The sequence below is a fragment of the Callithrix jacchus genome, chromosome 13 (genome assembly GCF_049354715.1).
Source record: "Callithrix jacchus isolate 240 chromosome 13, calJac240_pri, whole genome shotgun sequence".
Taxonomy (NCBI): Eukaryota; Metazoa; Chordata; class Mammalia; order Primates; family Cebidae; genus Callithrix; species Callithrix jacchus.
The window spans coordinates 100,442,674-100,461,411 of NC_133514.1; the positions used below are offsets into that span (position 1 = coordinate 100,442,674).

The 18,738-nt window shown below is 42.5% G+C and overlaps 1 protein-coding gene and 1 long non-coding RNA gene across 2 annotated transcripts in view; one reads left to right on the forward strand and one right to left on the reverse strand.

Annotated features, from left to right (window-relative positions):
• The window catches only part of LOC144579071 (uncharacterized), a 120,396-nt gene that overhangs the window by 84,437 nt on the left and 17,221 nt on the right, over positions 1–18,738 (reverse strand). The window lies entirely within an intron of this gene.
• On the forward strand, positions 1,951–18,336 carry ST8SIA3 (ST8 alpha-N-acetyl-neuraminide alpha-2,8-sialyltransferase 3). Its single transcript, XM_008979876.5, has 4 exons — positions 1,951–2,224; positions 3,581–3,703; positions 6,099–6,656; positions 9,080–18,336. The coding sequence occupies exons 1-4, from the start codon at positions 2,046–2,048 to the stop codon at positions 9,360–9,362; spliced, it is 1,143 nt and encodes a 380-aa protein (XP_008978124.1). The 5' UTR covers positions 1,951–2,045; the 3' UTR covers positions 9,363–18,336.

Sequence of the window (18,738 nt, forward strand, 5' to 3'; positions counted from 1 at the left end):
ATTTTACACTTTACTTGTACAATCTTTCTCTTTTTTTCTTAAAAAATAGAAATTCAAAAAATACAGTTCAAGTGTTCATCATATTCGGGCATGCAAGACTTTTCTGACATTTTTAAAATAATAAAAAAGCCCAAGATGGGAAAGGAGGTTGTGTCCTCCTGACCCACATTTTTACATTTTGGTTAAAAAGTCTCTAGAGGGTACAAAGTGACCCCCTTTGTCATTGGAAACACATAGGAGCATTCTGTGTGCCACTGTCCATAACCACATAGATATGTTACCCAAGGGAGCTCATCAAGTCTTCAAACATTAAGCAAGCACAACACATATAAGAAACCATACTGGGGAAGAAAGACGTCCCTTACTCTGCAGAAGCTTAAAACCAGGAGCTCATCCCTTCAAGGAATCTACAGCCCCCAGACAGATCATAACATTAGGTCCACCAAAGCCCACAAGGCAAGAAGTTCAGGGGAGAAAGAAGTCATAACCACCTTGGAAAACTCTCTACTTGCTTTATCAGAACTCAAAGGCCAATTTCTCACCTCCAGCTTTCTTCACTAGTGCTTATTGACCAGTATTGGGAGGACCAAGCCAAGAGTAAAGCTAGGGTGGCAGAGGCCATTAAACAAACAATAATAATAATTGCAAAGGACAGAGCTAAAGAAACATGTGAGTTTCCCCTGAGCACCCAATTGTGTGACTGAAAAAATGGATTAATTTGTATTTCTAATGGATATTAAAACAAGAATCATGTGAATACGCTAAAACAAATTGAAGGTCAAGCAATGAAAAGTGTTAGGAAGTACGTTTTCCTTCCACCCTCAGAAGTAGCCTCTCTCAGTTGGTTCTTGGGCTCCTTCATGAAAGGGTTCTGTGTATTTTTAATGGCCTCAAGTTCAGAGAGGCTCAAGCCACCTAGCCCATCAGGCCTGGCCCCAAGGATGGGTCTGAAAAATGGGCCTTGGAGAATTAAAGCAGGGCCTGACTCCACCAGGCCCGGTCAAGTTCAGGCCAAGCACATTGTCCATCCACTGGGAGATGGAAAGGGAGAGAGGAAAGCAGGCCCTCCTACTCACAGGCCACTTGGCAACTTTACTAGGCACTATCCACCCTTTAGGCAAAAGTGAAGTATGTGATGGGCATAAAAGGTGGACAGGGGAGTCATTCTCACAAATTCCAAGGTTTTAAGGGCGCCCAAGGCAGGCAGGCCCAGTCGCTGTTTGAAGCTTCCTTTAGGGCGGGAGGGTGAAGGTGGGGGGGGGGGCTCAGGGCCGTGCCTTGATGAGGGGAGATGCTTTTAAACAGCTGCCTTTCAAAAACCGTTATCTCTGCTTCTCTGAGAAGCACCCAGCTGTTGTTTGTCCTTCAAGACAGCAAATCCGGTTGTTTGTCTCCCTATTCCGTGATATTATAAAGTAATGAATGGTCCATTAAACTAAGTTTGGGCGCCTGGCTCCCCACAGCCACTTCCTCGCCGGCACCCTCAGCCGGAGAGGCCGTAGGCGCGGGCTGCAGCCTAGCAGCCTCAGTCCTCCTCCCTCCACCTCACCCCCTCCTCCCTCCCTCTCCAGCACCCTCCTCCCCTCGGTTATTTGGGAGATTAGAGTTCATTAATTAAATCCTGTGCTTAGATCGAACTGTAACATTATTCCAATCACATTTATCTTGCAGGCGGCGGCGGAGATGGCAGCCTTGCTGGAAACGCGCGGGGGAGCCTGAGCCGGCGGCCGGGGACGCACGGCGCTGCGCGCTCCATCGCCACGCCGCCGCGCAGCCCCTCCATCTTCCTGCTCTGAGCTCGGCCCCGCGCGCCCCTGCCTGGGGGGGTCCCGTTCCTCTCCAGGACTCCTGCCTGCCCCCCCCCCCGCCCTTGCCGCTCTCCCCCAACCCCCCGACCGGGTCCCCCTCCTCCGCCACACGCGCTCACACGCCGCGCGCGCGCGCGCGCGCACACACACACACACACACACACACACACTCCAGCAAGCTGCTGGCCGCTCAATGGACCGATTTCCCCGGTTTCCCTGAACCCAACCCAGCCCGGGATGAGAAACTGCAAAATGGCCCGGGTCGCCAGTGTGCTGGGGCTGGTCATGCTCAGCGTCGCCTTGCTGATTTTATCGCTTATCAGCTACGTGTCCCTGAAAAAGGAGAACATCTTCACCACTCCCAAGTACGCCAGCCCGGGGGCGCCCCGAATGTACATGTTCCACGCGGGATTCCGGTGAGTGCGGGCCTCTGTGCGAGCGCCCTCGGAAATTTGGTTGATAGGGTGTTTAGGGAAGGGGAGGCCTGGGGGAGGGGTGTTTTTGCTTCTCCGAGACTCTTTGGGCCAGATAACTGCGCGGCCCTTCCACTCCTCTATTTCTTCCTTCCTCCTCCCTTTTATTATTTTTTTAACCCAAAGCCCCTGGAAGCTGTCGTCCTAATCGATGTGATTGCATTTCTCGTATTCTTCCTCGGCATCCTTTCCCTCATTTCAGAAGTGGGGGCTGGGGGATGCTTTCAGGAGCGTGAGGTTGGAGGGAAAGACCGTGTGTGTGTTCGGGAGGGGGCGGCGAGCCGAGGTGGACAGGCGTGAGGGGAGCGCCCTCCCCGCGCCCTGTCCGCAGACTCCGCGGGCCGGGCCCGGGCCCGGGGAGGTGCGGGCGGTTTAATGGCGCAGGCGCCGGACTCCCCTCGCGCCCTCCTCCTCTCCTCCCCCGCCGCTATCAAACGTTGCGCGGGTTTATTCTCAGGAAGCCCATGGGGCGTTCTCCCTCGACCCTTTCCCCCGCTGCCACCGCCCACCCCCCTTTCCGGGATTGCTGCAATTCCCCCGCCCCCTGCGGGAAGCGAGCCTGTGAAAGGCCGCCCACCCTCGCCAGGTCCGGCTCAGGGCCGGTCTGGGAAGGCTCCAGGCGCAGCTTGACGCAGCTCTGCGAGGGCCCCCGCCCCTACCTGTGACCCCGGGAACTCTCAGCGGGGCCTCCTGACCGGCAGGTGGCAACTCCAAAGTGCCACCTGTGGTCGGTCCAAGCCGGGACCGAGGCGCGGAACCTAGAGGAGCCCCGCCTCGGCGGAGGAGCGGAGTTGGCCGGCGGCCCCTGAGGGTCCACAGCCAAGTTATAGAAAGTGAAATCGGACGTGGGCTCGGGAAGGAAGAGGTTAAGGCAGGAGCCACCCCCGGCAGTGCCCTGGGCCTCGAGTTTCCTCTCCCGTTTCCACCAAAATCAATTCTCTGAGGCTGCGGGGACGTCGCGGGTCTGGCTGGCGGGGCGGCCGCTGTCCGCGGTGCTGACTCCCTAGTCCTCGCGGCGCCGCTTGCGCCCGGCGTGCGCCCTGCTCTCCGCATGACGGCCATTTTATGGTCTCTCTGGCACCCGGAGGGATGGACAATGGAGACGGGGTTCCCTAGTTTTCTTTCTTTCTCCCGGGCGTGTTTGGGAGCAGAGGGTGGACCAAATGAGAGGGATTCTGGGACGGAACGGAGCCCGCGCGCGTGCCAGCCGCCCCCACCCCGGCCGCTGGACTTTAATGGCTACCTTGGCTTCCCCGAGCTGAGGCCAGCACGCTTGTCTGTGCTCATGCTCCTCTCCAGGTCACAATTTGCGCTGAAGTTTCTAGACCCGTCATTTGTGCCCATTACGAATTCTCTCACCCAGGAACTCCAAGAGAAACCTTCTAAGTGGACATTTAATCGGACAGCGTTTTTACATCAAAGGTAGGATAGGCGGAAAAGACCTAAAAGGTGCTTTTAAGAATTCTGGAGCTCAAAACAAAACAAAAACATCTAAAACAACAAACATCTATACCTCCCACCCTCACCACCAGGTGTATCTGCATTGTTTTCTTGGCCTGACTACACAAAGCAATGATCAGGAACCCTCCCCTGTGTATGTAGTGCCCTCTCATTAAAAAGACACATCAGGAGGACCAATTTGAAAAGAAAACCAATGTATTTAACTTGGGCTTGATTGAGCACCATGATTTACAGCTAACAAGTCTGGCAAGTACTGCCAAAGCCATCTATTTGTTAAAAACAGACAAAAGGTTAGCTGCAAAAAGACCACCCAACACATTTTCATTCCCTCACTGAAAAAGAAAAAACTTGAAAAATAGAATAAAATGGTATTGTTTCACTGAAACACAAGGAAAATGCCATAATCTGTCTCCATCAAATTGTTGGTAAAAATGCTGGCCCAAATATATGTAGGAATTTAACTGGTTTTGTTTTGTTTTTGTTTTGCTTTTGCCTGTTTACATTGTCTTTACAGCTTTAAACTTATTGTAAAGCTACCTAACTTAATTCATACCAGTTGCAGCAGCTTCACTTTATACATGTAAGATGATTTTTGGTTATTGGTTTTGTTTTTGTTTTTTTAGGTGGAAGGAAGAAGGATGAGATTTGTTCAAATATATTTATTCTACTCACTGATTCTGGTCTACTCTTAGCAAACCACAATAACTCATTACTCCTCCCTTCATGGTGGGATTGTACTGCTAAATGGGATGTGAGCCATCTAGTGTATTCATTAGAAGTGTGAATACTTGTTTTACGAACCACTCTATTTAGGGTGTTGTGTTTTGGTCATAGCATTTCTAGTGATTGCTCTCTCACTTTTAAAAGTTTAATCTATGGGCAGAATTAAAACAAATGCAGTGGCTATTCAAGGTATCATGAAAATGTTGTTTAGTTGAAAAGTCAACATAGAGTCATATGATTATGATTAACGTTTTAAAAACACTTTAATTATAAATTAGTTCATGAAAATCAATCAATCTAAAACTCTAGAAGTGCTGGGGTTTTTTTAATAATTGGGAGGGTTTTAATTCAATATTAAATTTATGGACAACCCAGAAAATTTTCATGGGAGAACACATTCTAGCTTTCCCTAAAACATGCTTCTAAAGTAATAAGATATATTCTTCCCAACTAGGCCATGTGACCCAAATGACCAATCAGAAGAATATTTCCTTCTCAAAACTTCCCTCATTTAAATTAATTAGATAATCTTTAATTAAATTTTTACAAGTAGTGTTTAAAATCTGCCTTACCTTTTTAACAGCTTGTAAAAATGGTACTGGTAACTTGGGGAGTTTTAAAGATTTCAGTTGCTGTTGCCTATATTTTGAAGAATGAAGTCATTTTTTAAAATAAAATTCCAGGCAATGTGATGATATGCAAAGCATTTCATTTCATTCCTTCTACATTTTAGGCAAAAGTTTCAAGAAATTCAATGGGTTTATTTAATATTGGAGAATCTAGCAGCAAAGTAGCATGTTACTGATCTCTCTTGAATATTATAAATAGCTGAAACTTTAAGAAGAGATACTTATTTAAAGCTCAATATGAAAGCAACCTGAAATTAGTTCTAAGTATCAGTCTTGCCTTGTTTATGTACTTAATTGTTAGAATATGGACATATTTGTAGGATTTATAATAGCCTTGTCTTCTAAGGATTAAATTTCTTCAACTAAATTGTGTTTCTATATAATCAAGTAGAAAACAATCCCTGTTTCATTATTCAAAGGACCTTAGTGAGATTATCATCTCATTTCTATTAAATATTCAGGTATACCCACTGCTATTACCATCTTCTTATTTTAATAATAGATAGTGCTATACTGACTCATGTCTGTTTGGCTTTTATTTGGATACCAGTGATATTTGATATTCTTTGAGCACTGCAGCCCAGTAACAAACAAGTAGACCCTAGTTACAAACTCTATGTTACTAATGTTTGTGCATTAATGTGAGCTCTTTCAGGCCTGTGTAAATTGTCTCTCTGTATTTTCTGATGCAATTTGGTCTATGCCTCCCTGCTGATTAAATAAGATACACTCTTCACATAGAGTAGAAAACTAAGGTATGGCAGCTAAAACTGAAAGTTGCATTTATAAGCCTCAAAGAATACACCCAGAAATTGGCTGAAAGATTAGAATATGTATACATTCTGAAGTAGTCCTCCCTTCAAGGATCACAATTATGTATGTATAATCTTTTTTAGATTCAATGAGTCTAAGATTCCCTCTGAATGCAATGGAAGCATAAGACATAAGATGGAAAATCAATTCTTCTGAATGGAATGCTTTTAATGAATTTCTCTTTATTTTAGGCAAGAAATTCTTCAGCATGTCGATGTAATAAAAAATTTTTCTTTGACCAAGAATAGTGTTCGGATTGGACAACTGATGCACTATGATTATTCCAGCCATAAATATGTTTTCTCTATTAGCAATAACTTCCGGTCACTGCTTCCAGATGTGTCACCCATTATGAACAAGCATTATAATATTTGTGCTGTGGTTGGAAATAGTGGGATCCTGACAGGGAGCCAGTGTGGACAAGAAATAGATAAATCAGATTTTGTTTTCCGTTGCAATTTCGCCCCTACGGAGGCTTTCCAAAGAGATGTTGGAAGAAAAACCAACCTTACCACCTTCAACCCCAGCATCCTGGAAAAATATTACAACAATCTCTTGACTATTCAGGATCGTAACAACTTTTTCCTCAGTTTAAAAAAGCTTGATGGGGCCATTCTTTGGATCCCTGCATTTTTCTTCCACACTTCAGCAACTGTGACCAGGACATTAGTTGACTTTTTTGTTGAACACAGAGGTCAGTTAAAAGTCCAATTGGCTTGGCCGGGAAATATAATGCAACATGTCAACAGGTGTGTATATTTTATTGCATTTTACTCATACCCTACCAGATGGCAAATCAATGTTGTAATCTCTTCAGGGTGGGAGCCATCCAATTCTTCAGTTGTTATGGTTAGTTAGTAGTCAGAAGAAACTCAGATCCTTTGTAATGAGTGAATGAATGAATCATGCTAGCTAAGAAGTTCCATCTACCCACAGCTGGTAACCAAGTGTCAAATGGAAGCACTGGTGCTTCATGAGTCTCTTGTCTCTCTTCTTTGTCCTCTCCTTTGGTAGTAAGGCTACGGAGCAGTCATGAAAATCACCACAAATCAAGCATTTTCTTTAAACAGAGAGCTATATTCCAAGAATGGCAATGGCTAGAGACAAATCAAGTGGCTTTTTTTTAGAAACGATGCAGTTGACTTAAATTTATGTGTTTTGTAGATGTCCAAGATTAGCAAACCGCCTAGGTAAATCATAAATTGCACAATCTACCTTTATAATCTGATACTTGAGTGCAAAAACATGGAAAAAAGTATTTTATGAACATGTTGTTGTCTCTTGGAATTTGATAGCCAAATCAGCCAGGGATGCAATATTTTCATCTAGTCTTGTGATTTTCAACTCTGGTTGTACGTTAGAATCACTTGAGAGCATTAAAAATACTATTGTCTGGGCTCTGCCTCAGGAAATCCTAATGTAATTTATCTGGTGGGTAAGGAGGTGGAGACCAGGCACTTGGTTATTTTTAACAACTCCCCTGATGATTCCAATATGCCATCAGAAGTGAGAAGCACTAGTCCAGGGCATTTTATAAAACAAGATTATTTGTAGAATGTTTTTCCTTTAACTTATCTGGAGAAAATTAATTCAACTTCAGTTTCCCCTATGTAAGGGGCTTCAGTGTCCTAACATAGCCCCAGATTTTATTACAAGTTGGGGTGGATTCTGGGAGATCTGGTAAACAGGGAATTCTGAAGATCTTTGTTCCACAATAGATTGTTCCCATCCTGTAGTCTCCTAAAGTTCACCATATGTAAGATCTGCTTCATTAACCTCTCATAGGAGGAGGAATTATAGTCTAATAAACTGGTGTGTGTCTCAACTGTAGAGTGATGCCATAATTTACAGTCCAAACTGGAACTTTTTCTTTAAGAGAAAGAGGATGCTATTAATAATTACAACACAGATAACTGACAAACTGGGATTGTTCCAGTTCCCGGGGGTATATGGTCACCTTTTAAAGTAGTAATGTAGCCCAGCTCCTAAGTTTAAAGATGAGTCATCTGAGGTACAAGGAGCAGAAGTTGTTATTTACCCATGGGACAGGTTGGTAGGAGATAGCCAAAAGCATTGTTAGGGCCAGTCTAACTCCTTAGGCAGGAATATTAAAACCAAGACTGAACTTTTAAATTTTATCTGGAAGGAGAAAGGTTCACCTTTGAAACCTTCAAGTGGTGAAGAAGGAACTTAGAAACTTTCAGAAACTAGCCTGTGTGATTGCCTGCCACAAAAGTGGAGTTAATCATGTTTCATAGCTACTCAGGCTTCATCAAAATACATGGGGTCAGTGAAAACTGGAAGGAAATACGGTCCATAGAAACTGGACTCATGAATAGTTTAATTCTGCCTGCATCTCAGTGATAAATACACACGACACATAGAAGCCTCACATACTTGGCAGTATCAGCAGGAAGGCTTCAGAGTATTAACATTATTTAAATATGGAAGGAATAACAACTATAATTTATTATTTACATTTAATACTTCTTACACACTTTCTGAATTTAAAAAATTTAACATGCCAGATTGTGACATGCTGAAGATGGGCTTGGGGACCCCTAGTTAGAAGACAAAGAAGCAAGGAATACAATCTTTTACAAGACAGTGAAGAAAAGTAAAGCTCCACAGTCTTTCTAAACCCTCAGTGAAGGATTTAGTTCTAGGTTTGAGAAAGGAAGGGACAGAGGAGTTCCCCTTAGATTAAACAACCTCCTTCACCCTATCCAAGAGCCCTTTATGTAAGAAAGGCACAGTTATTCTTTTTGGTTGCCTTCTGTTGTGTCACCGCTGAGTCAGAGCCACACTACTCTTTAGAGAATCCCAGGGGCAGGGGCAGCTCCAAGGTCCAGCTTCAAAGGTGTGTAAAAAGTGTGATCCCAGGAAATCCCATGCTCAGAAGGGCCCGACACTTGGTTTAGTACTTTGCTCTTGCACTATACTTTTTGAACCAAGAATCCACATTTTTACTTTTTACTGGATCTCACAAATTATGTAGCCAGTTGTGCCCAGAGGGTTTTTTTTTTTTTCGGTCACCTAAAAGATAATTTCAAAGCAAGTACTATTTAAAAGTTACACTGACAAATCCACTACCCAACCCAGTCAGATTGACCTTGCTGATTGAAACCTTCAACGCTGACCTCTGAATCCACATGTACTTATTGTTCCGCAGGTACTGGAAAAACAAACATTTGTCACCTAAACGACTGAGCACAGGTATTCTTATGTACACCCTTGCATCAGCAATATGTGAAGAGATCCACTTATATGGATTTTGGCCTTTTGGATTTGACCCCAACACAAGGGAAGATCTTCCATACCATTACTATGACAAAAAAGGAACCAAATTTACCACCAAGTGGCAGGAGTCCCACCAGCTGCCTGCTGAGTTTCAGCTGCTGTACCGAATGCATGGGGAAGGGCTCACCAAGCTGACTCTGTCACACTGTGCCTAAGAACTCCGAACGGAAAGTGCCAAATGGCTGTTTAAAAAGTGCCCCAAATCAAATTGAATAGTCTTCAGAATAGAACCCTAGAGAATGTTTTATAAGGATTGTCTGCCATTTAAAGGGAAAGATGTCTTTTCTCTTTTGCACTGCTCTTTTAAGAGTTTTAGCAGATTTAGCAGGACATGCATTGAAGCCACATGGTTTAGACTTGATTGATAAAGAGAATGTTGCATTTGGAACTATGCTGCTAATGAAATGGTTTGAAGTATTTTCATGTTTAGATTTTAATAATAAACTGCCTCTCATTTTTATGAGGATCAGAGCTATAGTTTCTGCAGCTCTGCTCAGATACAGTCCTCATAATCAGAGGCCTCTGGCCAACTGGGGCAGTATCTGTTTTCCTGATGGGATCAGACTGTGAAAAATGGAAATGTAAAAAACTGGTTTGCATATCTCATCTTCTATCTATCTCCCTGTCTCTATCACCATCATCATCCCCTCTATCTCTCTCTCTCTCTCTCTCTCTCTCTCTCTCTCTCTCTCTCTGTCTCCCCAACCACTCCCTGCCCTACCACCATGGAATTTAATAATTTGCTAGGAATCCTATTGAATTCGCTTTGCTTGTATGTGTTGCATTTGTATTTGATGTGTTTAAGGTTCTGGGTAACTTTGATGTTTCATGACAAAATGAGCAAATCATGATGGACCCCCTTGTGATTCCTTTTTTTAAAAATGCCTCTGATGCAGTCCTCACTAGTCCATTCAGTCATTCTACAGCAGTATGGTCCCTCTGTGGTGAGTGGGATACAGGGCAGTGCATCTTTCATGATCACAAAGAAAGGCTAGGTCATGGGTGGCATTGCATCGCTCCACTTAGGCATTATTATGGCAAATGATAGCACTGTGGCCACATCTCAAGGCCATTCCAGCCTAAATTTAGTGCCTCCCATGATCCCAACCCATGCAATGGGCTGGGTCTTGTCTCAGAATATAGAGGCAATGAATCAGCTTAAGACTCTGGGACACATAAAGGAAAAGGAAGAAGAATACTTAGAAGTTGTTATGGAATCCTGTGTACCCTAAAGTGTGGTAACCATGTTACCCATTCCAGCTGAGATAAAGTGGAGGAGGAGCTTGGCCAGGCCAGGCACCCATGTGAATAGTGCTGAGGTACAATCATTTTCCATATCATTCTGTGCACACCCACCAATCCAGAACCATTTATTCTCTTTGAGAACATTGTAGCACTGGATATTTCCTCTTTCCACCAAAGTCAGAGCTATACATCTACAAATAAAGCATTTCAAAAGAAAAAGCCATTGTGCAGTGGCAAGAGTTGGAATCCAAGATTATGTAGATGTGCCATGAAGGAAGTCACTGGCCATTCTCATTTTCTTTATTTCAGCCTTATGAGTAGAAATCAAATCATTCCCATTCCTTGCTTTTTACTGAGCAGCACTTTGTTCTTCCAATTCTGCCCAAAGTCTGGCCAAGTTGATGTTAAATTTTAATAAGAGTTTCTTTCTTCTTTCCAAATGCCAGTCAAGGATATTTGTTACGAATTTGAGTGGGGCAGCTCATTCTTTTCCTGAAATCTAGATTGCTCGCAATACGACAAATAACCGTTTTAAAAATGTGCTGCAGCTCAGTAATCAGCTCATTGCCCCTCTTTAGGAAGGTATGATCATGCCTAAAATTAAACTAAATATGGCAAAGAAAGACACCACCCTTATGCTCACATTCTACCTGATCCTAACACTGCCTTCTTATTCTTTTCAGAAAGCAATCTAATTAGAGCAGCTTGCATAGATCCAGATATTAACTAACGAAATCAACACCAAGTTCAAATGTGTTACCAACTGTGACACACATTACCATATAATTATAAGAGGAGATATTCAAAACATTTTTAATTCAGTGGTATAATTTAATTGGTATCACAACCACACCATGTTTGTTCCCTGTCCCTTTGGGGTTTTTTGTTTTGTTTGGGATGAAGTCTTACTCTGTTGCCCAGACTGGGGTGCAGTGGCGCGACCTCAGCTCACTGCAACATCTGCCTCCCGGGTTCCAGTGATTCTCCTGCTTCAGCCTCCCATGTAGCTGGGATTACAGGTGCCTGCCACCACGCCTGGCTAGTTTTTGTATTTTTAGTACACATGGGGTTTCACCATGTTGGTCAGGCTTGTCTTGAACTCCTGACCTCAAGCAATCCACCCGCCTCAGCCTCCCAAAGTGCTGGGATTACAGGCATGAACCACTGCACCCGGCTCCTATTCTCTGTCCCTTGGAAGAGGACTGTACTGTCCTCACATTGCACTCTGTTGGGATCACTGAGAGACTGCTAACTGACAGAAATGTTTAGTTGGCTGTTCCTGTGCTCTTAGTTCATTTGGTTACAGCTAAGTGATATTAATGCCAATATTACATGGGCCAGATTCTGACTCTGGAGTTTTAATCCCAGCGTGCCCATTCATTTTCACTAAATATAAATGCATAGACACTTTAAATGAAAGCAGGTTGAAAGAGGAAAAGACCAGAATCTCTAAAAACAGTTTATTGTTCTGTAGTAGACTATTTAAATTTTATCTCATCATAATGCCAAGGATTTTTTTTTTGAAGTTCAGAGAGATTTTTTAAATCTCACTGCATTCTTGCCTCCATCTTAACCTTAGAGTAGGAGGACCTTCCCATCCTCCACCACCATGTCATCTATCACTTTAATGAAAACTCAAAATACTGAGGAAATGGACTTCTCTTCGGAACTTGAGGGCTTTAGAGATCAGGCTCATCTCTGCTTTTAAGGGGGACTTCCCAGAGATGATCCCAATAGATCACCCTTCTCTTTTGAAGAATAGCAGTTTCTAGCTGATCATGCAAAATCTGTTTGTTTTTTAAAGACTGTTTCAAATCTATACAACCACTTTTATGACCAAAAAAGTTTGTGTGCCCCAAGTGTCCTGATTAGAAAGGCAGCTGGCTGTCCTGCAGCACCCAGGCTTATGTAGTCAAGTGCAGTGAACTGAGCAGTAATCAGCTCAGGACCATTGGCTCTTTCCTCCTCAGTCAGCTTCAGATACATGCCCTGGCTTTTGCACTGACCTTGATTTGTTGGTTCTAGACTAATTATATCCTTTTGTCAGAGCCTTTCCCTTTTTCAGGACATTCATAGCAGAGTCCATCTCCAACTATTGGAATACATTCTACCATAAAGCCCCCAAGGCTCTCTACCCCTAACACCAACACATAACCAATTAAGTTGCAGAAAAGGGAAATAATCACAAACATTTGGCAACCTGCTTGATGCTAGACCCTCGGTTTTCATTGTTTATTCTGAGTGTCATATGCAGACACAGATCCAAGGGAGACAGGGTTAAATGGTGGTTTCAAGAATTCCTCCCATGCCCCAACAATCTCTCCCATATTTGATTATTAAAATGTCTATCATTTCTCCACCTTGTGTCTGTGTCGTAAGTGTCTGTGACTATTGTAAAACTGCTGTATGTTTAGTAGCATTGTGTGCCTGGCAGTGCTGACTATGACTGTTGTGCCATCTGTCTGTGACATTGATGTCAGGTACCTGGTCATGGGGCTACCAGCAAGGGTGTGCAAAGGAAGAACTGCTGCCCCTGCCTCCAGCCTCCTTATGCCCAAGCCACTACTTATCCATGAATGTGAGTGCCAAGACAAACCTAATTTGGTGGGGAAGCCAAAGAATGAGAGAACATGTCTTCTGATTTGAGTCAAGCCACTAATGATTAGACACTCTCAGACGACAAAGCGGTGTTGACCTGAAGTCAAAGGAAGCAGGGAAAACATTCTAGAATGCTAGGACACTGGAAATGAAGAGGCCTATGGCTTCTTCAGTTTTGATTGTTGACTTTGCAAATGAGAAAATGGAGAAAGAGAGAGGCTAGGTGATTTGCCCAAGATGACACAGTCCATTAGTGGAGAAATTATGATTCCTCATCTAGAGCTTCTTGGCCTTATTAGAATTAAGTGAAGCTGGGCTCACAGGGATTTTAGTCAGGGATCTGCAGGGCATGTAAGTTAGAAAGGCTATAAAAGAGGAGAAAAGGTTCTCCCCTCCCAAAAATTACTTCCCAACACAGAATAATAAGGGAAATGCTTGTGTGGGTATGCAACTGTCCACCGATTATCACCTTCCTTCTCCCTGAGATGAAAGAAAACTCTCTTGGTAAATCATGATTTGGTAATTAACAATTTAGTTACTGGTGGTTCATGCTTGATGGCTGGAATCTTACCCAATAAGCTATTCATCTTAATAAAGCCTTGTTTTAGTAACATGTATGCATAGTTTAGAAGTTGAAGGCTGAAAATGGTTGTGTACTTCTCCATATATATAACTTTCATCAGGGGTCACTTGAGTTAAGAAATGCCTTCTATTTTATAGGTAATCTCAACAGCATACTTTGAAATATTGTGTTTGGTTCAATATGCTAATAATATATACAAATAATTTTGTGTGTCTTCATGTGCAAAATGACAAACTGAGCAATTTTCTGTATAATTCTGGATTCTTAAAACCTTTTTTCCCATAATTGTTTGAATGCACTAGGCAAAAGTTTCTGTTTAAGCCTCTACTTCTCCCTGAATGTGTAGAACTGTTCTTTTGCTTACAGAGGGGCTGTGTGTTTGTGGCTGGAGAGCCCAGATGGACCACTCTGGGTGCTGGGGATTGAGGGCACCTTGGCCAGCTGATTGACCTGTCTGGACTCTGTGGCCCAATTAATCAAGGCAACAGATCAGTTGGTACCAAGCACCAAAATGATTCATTATGCCTCTCTCATGCTCCAATTGCTTTGCCACATAGATACAACATTTGAAATAGGAAACATTTTAGAAGTCATTATTGTATTACGTATTGTTGTATTATGCAGTATTTCTGAAAATTTATTTTTATTGTGATGACTTATGATTGAAGACATATGTGTTTGAATAGATGTTCCTCAATGAAGCCTGTTCTCTTGTTGTTGATGACAGTGGCATCACAGTGAAGAGCTGCTGCAGATTAACTGACTTCAGTTTAAGGTAACCATGGGGTTCTGTGGTTAGGACTTGGATTATGTAGCTGATCCCCAGCAAACACAGCTGTATGAAATAAGCAACTCTTCAAAGTACAACTCTTGCTCCCCACTCCAGACCTTTGATTCATAATGTCCTGGGATAAGTCCAACTTAAAAAGATTCCCAGGTGATTCATGTGGCCAGCATTTGGAAACAAATAATATATACGTAGGGAGTTATCTATACCACTTTGAACAAAGTAGCTAAATGTTTATCCCTCCTCGTGCCATTGGTTTCACATGTTCCTTGAAGTTATCATGGTAGATGGCAATATAGACACAGTCTTAGTGATTCAATAATTCACCTGTTTCCGCTGAATTGACCAGCCGCTAATTTATAAGCAAATAGTAACTGATCAGAAAGGGATGCAAAGCCGAAGACAAGGTGGAGAGCATAGCTTTAATATACGCTTTATCTCAAGTCCAGCTCTTCATATTTCCCTCTTTACATTTCAAACTAAGAGATAGATCTCAGGTCACTCATCTTTAGGACTGGTGAGATTGAGAAGCAAGGAACTTAAATAGTTCATGCAGATTCCATTTGGAAGTAATTCCTAGAGCCTAAAATATTTCTCTAAGGGGTCTGATTTATCAGCCTCAGGTGATATCCAAAACGCAAATGTATTCAGGCTAAAATGAAACCAATCAATAAAGGAAATTCAAGAGACTCCAGTTCTAAGACTAACCCAGTATAAGAGGGGTGGTCAGTTACTACTAGTGGCCTTGTACCCGCCTCTGTTGGATAATGTGCCACCATCCTAATGAAGCTTTGGCCAGACTTCTTTCTATAGCTGTGCATGCAGAAAGGCTTTAGACAACAGTGATACCAAAGGATTCCTTCAATTCTTCTGTGTGATTCTTAGACAGTCTTAGCTCTTTGGTGTGCCGCCAAATGTTTAACAACTGACTCTGGAAAGCAGTGGAACCCAGATTTTTAGCACCTACCAATTTCCATGGTGTAAATACTCTCATCTCAGCCAATTTCAAGCTACTAACTTAATGTCAACCAGCTGAAAACACAACAAAATGTTTTCAAGAGCCAGTATAAGTTGGCTCCAATACAGCATGAGTCAGCTCCAGCACGGCACTGCCTGAACAATTTTTAAGTCAGTGAATACCAAATAGGAAAAGCTAGCAGCAGCTTTGGAGGGGCTTTTAAATATCCCCTCCACCAAGGGGAGCATTTCCATATTGGTTAGTTTTACTTATTTTTAGTAAAAGATCATATTATTGGGTCCTAAGGTTTTCAAATATTCCACGTGACTCTTAGGAACTTCTCAACAGACTCCTCAGTACCTTAGGAAATTACCATCCATGGCTTTTCTGATTTCTAAGGGTGACCCTCCAGAAAAACATTCTTTAACTACCAGTTAAAACCATGTTTGGCTGATCTTTAAAATATACATATATATATGCCAATAGTTCATCACTTGTTGCCCCCCTCATCCTTCTGACACACACACACACACACACACACACACACACACACACAATTACAGGCATTCACAAAATAGTTTCTGCAAATGAGCAGGGGAATAACAAGGCACCCCATAAGCTCACTTGGCTCTGTATCTCTGGAAAGCCTTTGGAAAGGCTTTGGAAAGGTTCCAAAGTCTCTACTCCACCAGGGAACACCCAGTAAACATCATGCCTAGAGTTTAAGTTGTACTCAGCTGGAGTTGATTTACCCTCAGAAAAGTTTCCAGTGGTCAAGAAATACCACTAAATAGGAATATTTCTGGGCAAGTTCATTGCTGACTAGACAAACTTTTCAGGATAAGTTGTCATGTGATGCTTTGCTGTTAGCTAAGCTAATAACTGGACCATGAAAAACAAAAATCTACCAACACACATTTGGCCACTGCAGTCCCCTGGCATTGAGCAATAGAGCAACTGTCCTTCCTCACCGCTAGTTGTGAGTATACTTCCAACTGAGTGTTTAGAAATCAGATACCATGGTAATCCACAGAACAAGCTTTGTTTGCAAATTGGAAGTTTTTCTGGTAGAAGCAATATTTAGGTGGGCTTAATTAAATCTTTTGGAAGGCAATGCTGGGGAAAATTTTTTTGCCTAATTCCTTGGACACAGTGAGTGGCCATAAGTTGTTATTCTGCAAGTAGTAAATCAAAATTAGATCATGAAGGACCAAATCTCCTTTCCTTGCTGTAAGAAAATACCCTATGAGTTCCATAAGGCATTTCTAAACTGTAAATGCTTAAAATGCAAGTTGGACATTTTCTATTCTATATGTAAAATGCTAGGTTATATCTGTTTGCCTTCTTCCTAATGGTCATTGAAATGAGCTTGTTTCTCTACATTGAGCAAGTTATATTTTATTTTAAATGCATCAGCCACATATTCAGATATTTGTCTGTATATCCAAGAAGTTGCATGCAGCCTGAGCACAAGTATGCCTTCACCCTTTGGCTTTTTTCCTGACACCAAAGAGAGAAGTCCACAGCTGCAAGCACAAGGGACTTGGCAGGTACACCTTGTTTTCTTATGAACAAATTCACAGCAAAACCATTACTGAGGAACCAGCCACTCCCATAATATTTTTAGCCTTAGGGAAGAAAATTGGTAGGGAAGAAAAACTGGCAGACAGTGGGAGAGAGGTTTGGTCAATGTGTGTAAGTAGAATAAAGTCATTGAAGTACTTGAAGAAAGAGGAGACAGTTTCCCTCTGAAATATGGAATCTAGACCATTTTGTAAGACTGAGAATAACTGTACCCCATATTAGAAATGCTCTTTCGCCATATTTCAAGATCCAGATCTGAACTCATACTGTGCAGACAAGCACAAGATCTCTTACACCCTGGGAGTTTGCTGACAGGGTGAGATCCAGTTACCAGGCATCATTAGTTAGCACTGAAATTCTCCCAGAACACACACAAATGTATTGAAACATCACAATACTCTATCATTTACTCACATGGGACACTACCTAAGTCCATAGCCAAACTTTACAGATGCAGATGTTATCTCAGGTCAGGATTCCAGATCAACGTCCTTCGTATGGAGATGACACAAGTGAGGTTCAGAAAGTTGGAGTGGCTTCTCTGCAAAGCCAGCTAACTGGAATCAGAGTCTGGGTCTCCCAACCACTGATTCTGCTACACCACACTGCTGCTTCTGTTAGTTAGATGGACATTGACAATCCATTGTGGAAGCATAAATTAGAAGTCAAGACAAAAGAATGCTTGTGATATCTTCTCTCACTTTGGTTTCACCATTTCATTTTAGCATCATTTTAAAGAATAGTATATCAGTACAGAATGAGGACCAAAGCTCTTTAAAAGTAATGATGAAGCCAAAAGGTTAAAAAGTAGAAGAACAGAGAATGTAAGTTATTAAATAAATGAGCAAGAAGTACGTGTCAGGGAAAATAAACACTTCTTATATTGTTAATACCATGATTCCCTGCCCCTCACCCCCTCACTCACACACTTAATGCATTTGTTTCGGAAAATGCCATTTTATGCTGAGATACTGATATTGAAGGCTTCCCTCTTTCCTAACTCTATCAGAAGTCCTCTTTCTCTTTGGAAGAAGCCAAGGGCCTTACGAATCAGACTGACCTCTCTTGTGACAGGCAGCCTTGCCTGCCCTAGGAAACAAACCGCCAGACTGTGGGGGCCACAGAGACCCAAGAGAAGCCAGCACTGCTAGACTGAGGAACTTGTAAATATCTTCTGCCTTCTTGGTGAACAAGGATAGAGACAATTGCGTGTATATTGTGACTGTAGTTTGTGAAGAATATGCAATGGTTCGCTTCGACAGCTCCCCAAATGTACTTGTGAAGTGTGAATGTGCCTGCCTCATTGCCTTGTGTACCAAACACAGTGCTGAATGCATTGTTTTTAAATAAACTGTTTTGTTGTGCTTTGGGAAACACTGCTGGTTGTCTCTGTCACATTCGGAAGACCCCCCTCCAACACACATATACATGTGCTAATACATACACTTCATCCAGTGAAGAGATTGAATGCTTCCTCCTGTTTTATATTCTCAGCATTTTGAGGTCTTTTCCTTGGAAAAATATATCAAGGAATTTCCAAGGAAAAGACCTCAAAATGCTGAGAATATAAGACAATTTGTAGGACTCCAGAAAGGTTGGGCTTAGCTGTCTACAGCCATGAGCAAGCAGGAAATACTCGAAGTCTCCACACATAACATTTCCATTGGTCATTTAAATGCTACTCGTGCAACAGGCCTTAACATTATTAATAACAATACACTGCTCTGGAATGTTACTATTGCATACATCATCTTATTTAATCAGTAGTCAGGTGAG